General features: G+C 46.6%; 1 protein-coding gene across 1 annotated transcript in view; it reads right to left on the minus strand.

The window, feature by feature from the left end:
• Window positions 1-9,897, minus strand: part of LOC147097613 (adhesion G protein-coupled receptor E3-like) — a 54,801-nt gene extending 44,904 nt beyond the window's left edge. Inside the window, exons 1-3 of the mRNA XM_085971584.1 lie at window positions 9,834-9,897; window positions 5,036-5,368; window positions 2,381-2,521 (exon numbers count right to left, since the gene is read on the minus strand). Coding sequence (XP_085827710.1) covers window positions 2,381-2,521; window positions 5,036-5,279 — 385 coding nt within the window. The 5' untranslated portion in view covers window positions 5,280-5,368; window positions 9,834-9,897. The remainder of the gene's footprint in view (window positions 1-2,380; window positions 2,522-5,035; window positions 5,369-9,833) is intronic.
• Between the last annotated feature and the right edge of the window lie 320 nt (window positions 9,898-10,217).

Here is a 10,217-nt window from a genome sequence, read left to right on the forward strand (position 1 = left end):
GCACGTAATGTGGAGGAGGAAGCACTATCAAAGCGACTGAACAGCAACAAATAAGTGGAAATGTAATTAAATCGGAGTGACACTTTTAAGATTAGCAATTGCAGATTTTGATTCATGACAGCCCAAAAAAATGTTGCAGTGTAGAGTTAAAAGAAAAAGACTTGCATTTCTATAGCACCTTTCACGACCTCAGGACGTCCCAAAGCTCTTTACAGCCAATTAAATACTTTTTGTTTGAAGTGGAGTCACTGTTGTAATGTAGGAAACGCGGCGGCCAATTTGCGGACAGCAAGCTCCCACAAACAGCAATGTGATAATGACCAGGTAATCTGTTTTTAGTGATCTTGGTTGAGGGATAAATATTGGCCCCAGGACACCGGGGAGAACTCCCCTGTTCTTCCTCAAAATAGTGCCAGGGGATCTTTTACGTCCACCTGAGAGCAGACGGGGCCTCAGTTTAACGTCTCATCCGAAAGACGGCACCTCCGACAGTGCGGCCCTCCCTCAGTACTGCACCGGAGTGTCAGCCTGGATTGTTGTGCTCAAGTCTCTGGAGTGGGACTCTGAACCCACAAACTTCTGACTTCAAGGTGAGGGTGCTACCCACTGATCCATGGCTGACACTGATACAGTCCATCACGAGTCATACTCTGGGTATCAGGAGAGCTGCCTGCATGTGTGTGGGCTTACAGGCAATGCACAAAGCTCTGCATCTACCTGGTAAATCCCAAATGTTTCGACAGCATAATTAAAAAATTCCGCGCTGTCAAAACACAAAAAAACTCCACTTATAAACTGCCCAGAGGGTCCAATGCACTCTTTGGCACCATGCTGGAGTTATACAGCTCACTGAGCCAGGACCAATAGGTGTGAGGCAGCCTCTCTGAGGTGGGTGTTGCACTGCCTTCATCAGAGTGTCTAATGATACCACTGTGTCAGTCAATGAGTTGGTGGTGGGGCGGGACCTATGGCAGGACTCACAGCACACAGTCTATTTTATATCAAACAGTCTATTTACTCAGTAAACAGAGTCTATTTAAACATCACACTACAACAAACAGTCTACAGAGTCTATTTAAACAGCACACTGCAGCAAAGAGTCTACAGAGTCTATTTAAAAAGAGTCTCTATGAACTACAACAAACAGAACTCATGACCGAAACTACAGCAAAGTCTCCCAATAAAAGCAGGGTGATTTCTCCAGTAAAATGCAATGAGTGGAGGACAGTTAAGTTACACAAAAATAATGTGCATAACCTCAGCTAAAAGTAGCGCCCCAAAGGGGTTTTTGACGTTTCTCCATGTTAAAAGGCGTTATATAAATGCAAGTTGTTATTGTTTGATATTCAAACCCTTCACCAGAATCTGCCTGTACCAACTTTGTAAATTTGCTACAGGAATCTTGAAAATTTCAATTAGGCTGCATCAAAGTCTCTTGTTTTTCAAAGATGAAAAGGTCAGAGGGGACAGGCAACATGACATAAGAAACCAGGAGCTGGAGTAGACCATACGGCCCATCGAGCCTGCCCCACCGTTCGATGACATCATGGCTCTATCACAGGAACTCCACTTTCCTGCCCTATCCCCATATCAGGGGGGTTATGCTACAACTTTACAAAACACTAGTTAGGCCACAGCTAGAGTACTGCGTACAGTTCAGGTCACCACATTACAGGAAAGATGTGATCGCACTGGAGAGGGTGCAGAGGAGATTTACGAGGATGTTGCCTGGGCTGGAGAATTTTAACTATGAGGAAAGATTGGATAGGCTGGGATTGATTTCTTTAGAACTGAGGGGAGACATGATTGAGGTGTATAAAATTATGAGGGGCCTAGATAGAGTGGATAGGAAGGACCTTATTTCCTTTCGCAGAGGGGTCAATATTCAGAGGGCATAGATTTAACATAATTGGTAGAAGGATTAGAGGGGAGTTGAGGAGAAATGTTTTCACCCAGAGGGCGGTGGGGGTCTGGAACTCACTGCCTGAAAGGGCGGTAGAGGCAGAAACCCTCATCACATTTTAAAAGTATTGGACGTGCATTTGAAGTGCCGTAACCTACAGGGCTACGTACCAAGAGCTGGAAAGTGGGATTAGGCTGGAGAACTCTTTGTCGGCCGGCACGGACACGATGGGCCGAATGGCCTTCTTCTGTGCCGTAAACCTGTATGATTCTATGGGGTCGATTTTCTGCCAGCCGTCGGGCAGCTTTTCAGGCGGCCGAGGGCCGAAAATCGCCGAAAAAGCGGGTCGCGACCCCCCCCCCCCTGCCTGATTCCCCGCCCCGTCCGACTTTCGGACCGCCATTTCTCCGCGACCCGCTTCAGTCCCGGCCGCCGCTGGCGGGACTGGCCGTTAGCACACTAATGACCAATTATTACCTTGTTGAAGTAGATTTTCCGGGGCCGTTGCAAATTTGGGGCTTTCCCCACGTGAAACACGCCTGCGGGGAACCTCGCTGATGAGACCTGGCGTGAAGCTTGCCGGCTTGCTTGTTGTCAGCTGCAGGTCAATCGGAGAAGCTGCAATTTAAAGGGACAGCACTTGTATGTTGAAGGACCTTGTTGTTACAGGTTTGGGGCTACTTCTTCAAGGCTTAAGCACAGCTGTGGAAGGTTAGAGACTCACACACTTCTCCAATGCGATCTCCTGAGAAGCCCCTCTCGCCACCCTCACTCAGCGCTTCCTCAGCGGAGGCATCTACGAGAAGCATGGGACGCCTTTTTTTCCTTCCCTTCTTGCCATTAGAGGATCTCCAGCAGCAGAGGTGGCAGCCGCAGAACCAGGAACAGCAGGATGAGCACCAGGAGCACCAGGCTGCTGCTCACTCACCTGAAGCTGCACAGGCCAGAAGGGGCCAGCGCTTGGAAGTGGCTTGAGAGCACCTTGCTGCGCTTTAGGGGGCCATGGGGACCCGTTTCTGCACTGGCAGTCCTACTCAGAAGGACTTCCATGAAGGTCTGGTTTCTCTGTTCAATAGATGGCCAACGCTCCTCAAGAGATGTCATTCTCTTATGAGCACTCACCATGTTTTCCTTACCCTGGCGAGTTATCTCCTCCATGGAGGTTGCCAACCTTTCCATGGTGATGCGTTCATGCGCCAATGGCTCCACAAAGGCTCTGCTCATGGTCGCTATGGACTCCTCCATTTGCTCCACACTCGTAGCGATCCTGGAGACAAAACCTGCCAGAGACTCCTGCATCTGTGCATGGAGATCCATCACCTCTTCTCTTGCGGATGGACCCAGAGGAAGAGGGTTGACTTGCAGCGTAGCTGAGCTGAGCTGGCAGAGTCCTGCGCCCTCCAACGAGGACTCTCCACTGCTGTCCCTGTCTCCAGAATCTGCTGAGGCTCACTTGTGAGCTGTGAAACATCAGGTGACAACAATACTCTATGTCCCGAAGGTCCCCCCGAGGTGTGAGTGTCTGCGCTGGTGCTGGGTGCGCTTACTTCTGCTGACGCTGCGCCCTCAGAGGTTGGAGCTTCCTCTGAGGAGTCTGGCTGCACAGCCTCTTCCTCCTCCACAGTGAGGACGGGGGCTCTGGATGGTACTGTGGGGGAGTAAAGGAAGGAGATAGAGATGTAATGCCAAGGTTCTTCTGGTGACTCCCAGCGAGTTGGCATCTGCTGACACCTGCATCCATGCAGCATTGGTCTCAGTGGGAGGCCTCTTCCTTCCTGACCTAGGGAAGAGGACCTCCCTGTGGGCCCTAACCCCATCCAATAATGCCTGCAGTGAAGCCTCATTGAATTTGAAGGCAGCTCGGGGTCTGGCACTGGCCACAGCTGCTGCAGGATCCTCTGCCAACCTGTATGGTTCATTTGGAAGCCTTCAGAGGATGCAGTGCTTGCTATGGACGTTGAAAGCACCACGAATGATGACATCATACTGTGGGGATTTCTGACTCAAATTGGACAATTAGCAAGGCTTCCCACATGCTGGGAATTAATTGGCCACTTGAGGGAAAATTGCGTGGAGCTGGCTGACACTTTTTTATGTGTGTCAGAAACCCCACATTCGGAGAAACCCGACCATTTCCCACATAAGCCGAAAATCGGGGCCTATGAATCAGCTTCCACCACCCTTTCAGGCAATGCATTCCAGATCATAACAGCTTGCAGCGTAAAAAAATGTTTTCCTCATCTCCCCTCTGGTTCTCCTGCCAATTATGAAATGCAAAAGGTTAGTGTGCAGGTACAGCAAGTAATTAGGAAAGCTAATAGAATGTTATCGTTTATTGCGAGGGGAATTGAATACAAAAGTAGGGAGGTTATGCTTCAGTTATACAGGGCATTGGTGAGACCACATCTGGAGTACTGTGTACAGTATTGGTCTCCTTATTTAAGGAAGGATGTAAATGCGTTGGAAGCAGTTCAGAGAAGGTTTACTAGAAAAAACCTGGAGTGGGCGGCTTGTCTTATGAGGAAAGGTTGGACAGGCTAGGCTTGTATCCGCTGGAGTTTAGAAGAGTAAGAGGTGACTTGATTGAAACATATAAGATCCTGAGGGGTCTGGACAGGGTGGATGTGGAGAGGATGTTTCCTCTTGTGGGAGAATCTAGAACTAGGGGTCACTGTTTAAAAATAAGGGGTCACCCATTTAAGACAGAGATGAGGAGAAACTTTTTCTCACAGGGGGTCGTGAGTCTTTGGAACTCTCTTCCTCAGAGGGCAGTGGAAGCAGAGTCTTTGAATATTTTTAAGGCAGAGGTAGATAGATTCTTGATCAGCAAGGGGGTGAAAGGTTATCGGGGGTAGGCGGGAATGTGGAGTAATCGGATCAGCCATGATCTTATTGAATGGCGGAGCAGGCTCGAGGGGCCGAGTGGTCTACTCCTGCTCCTAATTCGTATGTTCGTAATTATCTTAAATCTGTGTCCTCTGGTTACCAAGTCTCCTGCCTGCGGAAAAAGCTTCACCTTATTTATCGGTCAAAACCCTTCAGGCGCTCTGAATGATTCAGCAGCGAATTGTGAAAGATACGAAAGGAAGGCAATTTCAGTCCTTTGTATTCAGATACATTGCAGGAACTCACCAGGTGTAACAGTGAGGGTGAAGTGTTCTTTTTTATCATTGAAAAGCCCAGGAATCATCACACGGCAGCAGTACAGACCCTCGTCTTTCAAGTTCAAATCATGTATGGTTAGAGACAAGTTACCTCGCCGTATGTCCCCGTACAATTTATATTTTGATCGGAAATGATAAGTGATATATTTCCCATCGATGTCAAGCAATGGCTGTTCGCAGTGAATTAAGGAGCACCCTCGGCCCCAGCACATGGAAAGTAAACCGTAGTAGTCAACATCGTAGCTGCAAGGCAGGGTGACCGAGGAGCTCAGTTTTCCGTTAATGTGCACCTCTGCAAGCTCTGCAAAAAGGAACAGAAATTACATTCAGAGCACGTAATGTAGAGGAGGAAGCACTATCAAAGCGACTGAACAGCAACAAATAAGTGGAAATGTAATTAAATCGGAGTGACACTTTTAAGATTAGCAATTGCAGATTTTGATTCGTGGCAGCCCAAAAAATGTTGCAGTGTAGAGTTAAAAGAAAAAGACTTGCATTTCTATAGCATCTTTCACGACCTCAGGACGTCCCAAAGCTCTTTACAGCCAATTAAATACTTTTTGTTTGAAGTGGAGTCACTGTTGTAATGTAGGAAACGCAGTGGCCAATTTGCACACAGCAAGCTCCCACAAACAGCAATGTGATAATGACCAGGTAATCTGTTTTTAGTGATCTTGGTTGAGGGATAAATATTGGCCCCAGGACACCGGGGAGAACTCCCCTGCTCTTCTTCAAAATAGTGCCAGGGGATCTTTTACATCCACCTGAGAGAGCAGACGGGGCCTCGGTTTAACGTCTCATCTGAAAGACGGCACCTCCGACAGTGCGGTGCTCCCTCAGTACTGCACCGGAGTGTCAGCCTGGATTGTTGTGCTCAAGTCTCTGGAGTGGGACTCTGAACCCACAACCTTCTGACTTCAAGGTGAGGGTGCTACCCACTGATCCATGGCTGACACTGATACAGTCCATCACGAGTCATACTCTGGGTATCAGGAGAGAGCTGCCTGCATGTGTGTGGGCTTACAGGCAATGCACAAAGCTCTGCATCCACCTGGTAAATCCCAAATGTTTCAACAGCATAATTTAAAAATTCCGCGCTCTCAAAACACAAAAAAAAACTCTACTTATAAACTGCCCAGAGGGTCCAATGCACCCTTTGGCACCATGCTGGAGCTATACAGCTCACTGAGCCAGGACCAATAGGTGTGAGGCAGCCTCTCTGAGGTGGGTGTTGCACTGCCTTCATCAGAGTGTCTATTGATACCACTGTGTCAGTCAATGAGTTGGTGGTGGGGCGGGACCTATGGCAGTCTATTTTATATCAAACAAAGTCTATTTACTCAGTAAACAGAGTCTATTTAAACATCACACTACAACAAACAGTCTACAGAGTCTATTTAAACAGCACACTGCAGCAAACAGTCTACAGAGTCTATTTAGAAAGAGTCTCTATGAACTACAGCAAACTGAACTCATGACCGAAACTACAGCAAAGTCTCCCAATAAAAGCAGGGTGATTTCTCCAGTAAAATGCAATGAGTGGAGGAAAGTTAAGTTGCACAAAAATAATGTGCATAACCTTAGCTAAAAGTGGCGCCCCAAAGGGGGCGTGATCAAATTTTTGCCCCATACTATCATAAAGTTTAGATTAGCTATGGAAAAGTATAGGGAGCAATCTAGAGTAAAATACTTATTTAGCGGAAGGTCAATTTCAGTGAGTTCAGAACGGATCTGGCCCAGGTTAAATAGAATCAAAGATTGGCAGGCAGAACTGTAATCAAACAATGGGCTGCCTTTAAAGAGGAGATGGTTTGGGTACAGTCGAGGTACAAATGCAGGGCAACCAAAATCAGAGATCCCTGGATGATGAAAGAGATAAAGAATAAGATGAAGCAGAAAAAGAGGCGTATGACAGATGTCAGGTTGCGAATACAAGTGAGAACCAGGCTGAATATAGAAAGTTCAGAGGGGAAGTGGAAAAGGAAATAAGAGGGGCAAAGAGAGAGTATGAGAATAGATTGATAACTAACATCAAAGGGAATCCAAAAGTCATCTATAGGCATATAAATAGTAAACGGGTAGTAAGAGGAGGGGTGGGGCCGATTAGGGAGTAAAATGGAGACCTGCGCATGGAGGCAGAGGGCATGGCTGAGGTACTAAATTAGGCGATTGCATCTGTTTTTACCAAGGAAGAAGATGCTGCCAAAGTCATAGTGAAAGAGGAGGTAGTGGAGATACTGGATGGAATTAAAATTGATAAAGAGGAGGCACTAGAAAGGCTGGTTGTACTAAAAGTAGATAAGTCACCAGGACCAGATGGGATGCATCCTAGGATGCTGAGCGAAGTAAAGGTAGAAATTGCGGAGGTACTGGTCATAATCTTCCAATCCTCCTTAGATACAGGGGTGGTGCCAGAGGACTGGAGAATTGCAAATGTTACACCCTTGTTCAAAAAAGGGTGTAAGAATAAACCCAGCAACTACAGGCCAGTCAGTTTAACCTCGGTAGTGGGGAAGCTTTTAGAAACAATAATCTGGGACAAAATTAACAGTCACTTGGACAAGTGTGGATTAATTAATGAAAGACAGCATAGATTTGTTAAAGGCAAATTGTGTTTAACTAACTTGATTGAGTTTTTTGATGAGGGAAATGCGGTTGATGTGGTGTACATGGATTTCCAAAAGGCGTCTGATAAAGTGCCACATAATAGGTTTGCCAGCAAAGCTGAAGCCCATGGAATAAAAGGACCAGTGGCAGCATGGATACGAAACTGGCTACGTGACAGGAAACAGAGAGTAGTGGTGAGCGGTTGTTTCTCAGACTGGAGGAAGGTGTTCCTCAGGAGTCAGTACTAGGACCACTGCCTTTATTGATATATATTAATGACTTGGATGTGGGTGTACAGGGCACAATTTCAAAATTTGCAGATGACACAAATCTTGAAAATATAGTGAACAGTGAGGAGCAGAGTGATAGACTTCAAGAGGGCATAGGTAGGCTGGTGAAATGGGCAGACACGTGACAGATGAAGTTTAATGCAGAAAAGTACAAAGTGATACATTTTGGTAGGAAGAACGAGGAGAGGCAATATAAACTAAAGGGTACAATCCTAAAGGGGGTGCATGAACAGAGAGACCTGGGGGTATATGTGCACAAATAGTTGAAGGTGGCAGGGCAGGTTGAGAAAGCGGTTAAAAAAGCTTCCGGGATCCTGGGCTTCATAAATAGGGCTGTAGATTACAAAAGCGTGGCGATTATGATGAACCTTTATAAAACACTGGTTCGACCTCAACTGGAGTATTGTGTCCAATTCTGGGCACCGCACTTTAGGAAGGATGTGAAGGCCTCAGAGAGGGTGCAGAAAAGATTTACAAGAGTGGATCCAGGGATGAGGGACTTCAGTTACATGGATAGACTGGAGAAGCTGGGGTTGTTCTCCTTAGAGCAGCGAAGGTTGAGAGGAGATTTGATAGAGGTGTTCAAATCAAGAGGGTTCTGGACAGAGTAGATAGAGAGAGAAACTGTTCCCATTGGCGGAAGGGTCGAGAACCAGGGGACACAGATTTAAGGTGATTGGCAGAAGAACCAAAGGCGACATGAGGAAAAACCTTTTTACGCAGCGAGTGGTTAGGATCTGGAATGCACTGCCTGAAAGGGTGGTGGAGGCAGATTCAATCGCGGCTTTCAAATGCGAATTGGATAAGTACCTGAAGGAGAAAAAATTGCAGGGCTATGGGGAAAGGGCGGGAGAGTGGGACTAGCTGAAGTGCTCTTGCAGAGAGCCGGCACGGGCTCGACAGGCCGAATGGCCTCCTTCTGTGCTGTAACCATTCTATGATTCTATGATTCTATGAAGGAGAATAGTCCTAACTTTTCAAATCTCCCTTCATAAGTTCCTCATTCCTGGTAACATCCTGGTAAACCTCCTCAGCACCCTTTCTAAGGCCTTTACATCTTTCCTGATGACAGAATTGCTACCCACAATTCACTGCCCCATTCATGCTGTGATTGGAGCACAATTTAATGAGGTCACATGAGTCTGTACTACCCAAAATTTCTGCCTCTATGATGCTTCTAACGAGCAGTTTCAGAACAGGGTGGAGACCCGACCCGTCCCACCCATTTCAAGAGAGACTCACAAATTTTTGTTTAAGAATAAAACTTATTTTGACGCTTCTTCAACAGCAACTCCCAAACCCGCGACCTCTTCCACCTAGAAGGACCAAGGGCAGCAGGCGCATGGGAACACCACCAGCTCCAAGTTCCCCTCCAAGTTACACACCATCCTGGCTTGGAAATATATCGGCCAATCCTTCATCGTCACTGGGTCAAAATCCTGGAACTCCCTCCCTAACAGCACTGTGGGAGTACCTTCACCACACGGGCTGCAGCGGTTCAAGGAGGCGGCTCACCACCACCTTCTCGAAGGCAATTAGGGATGGGCAATAAACACTGACCTTGCCAGCGACGCCCACATCCCACAAATGAATTTTAAAAATCTCATTGTGAAAGGGAAGCACAGCTCCAAATGTTCAACGGTGCCTGGAGTCTCGCTCTTTTTCACAGTAAATCTCGCTTCTGCGATATTTCTGTCATATTGGTTACACTGGGTAACAAGGAAGGGCTGTCAGTACAAATTGCAGCAAATTAGTAGAATAAATCTCCCCCTTTAATACACTTCAGACCTTTTAGCCCCATTTCTAGGTGTAAGAAGGCTGAGTACAATTGAACTGTAGACGTCAAACTGAAAATGCTTTACAACTTACCAGATTGATGAATGTTTTGATTCCAAATGACCCAGTATAAAACAGCTGGAAAAAAAGATAGTGATTACTGAGATTACATCTGAACAGCTCACTGAAAAGGCATTAAAAGTTGTATTATATTCGAGTTAACAAGGAAAACCAAACAGAACACTGACAAGGAACAAATCTACTATGTCTGGGGAAAGTGCCCCACACACACACTCACACTCACACTCACACACACACAAACTCACACTCACTCACATACAAACTCACACTCACACACACACACACACACACACTCACACTCACACACACACAAACTCACACTCACACACACACAAACTCACACACACACAAACTCACAATCACACAAACACACACACACACAAACTCACACTCACA

The sequence above is a fragment of the Somniosus microcephalus genome, chromosome 31 (genome assembly GCF_052327205.1).
Source record: "Somniosus microcephalus isolate GS21.2 chromosome 31, FLI_Smic_1.0, whole genome shotgun sequence".
NCBI classification, from domain to species: Eukaryota; Metazoa; Chordata; class Chondrichthyes; order Squaliformes; family Somniosidae; genus Somniosus; species Somniosus microcephalus.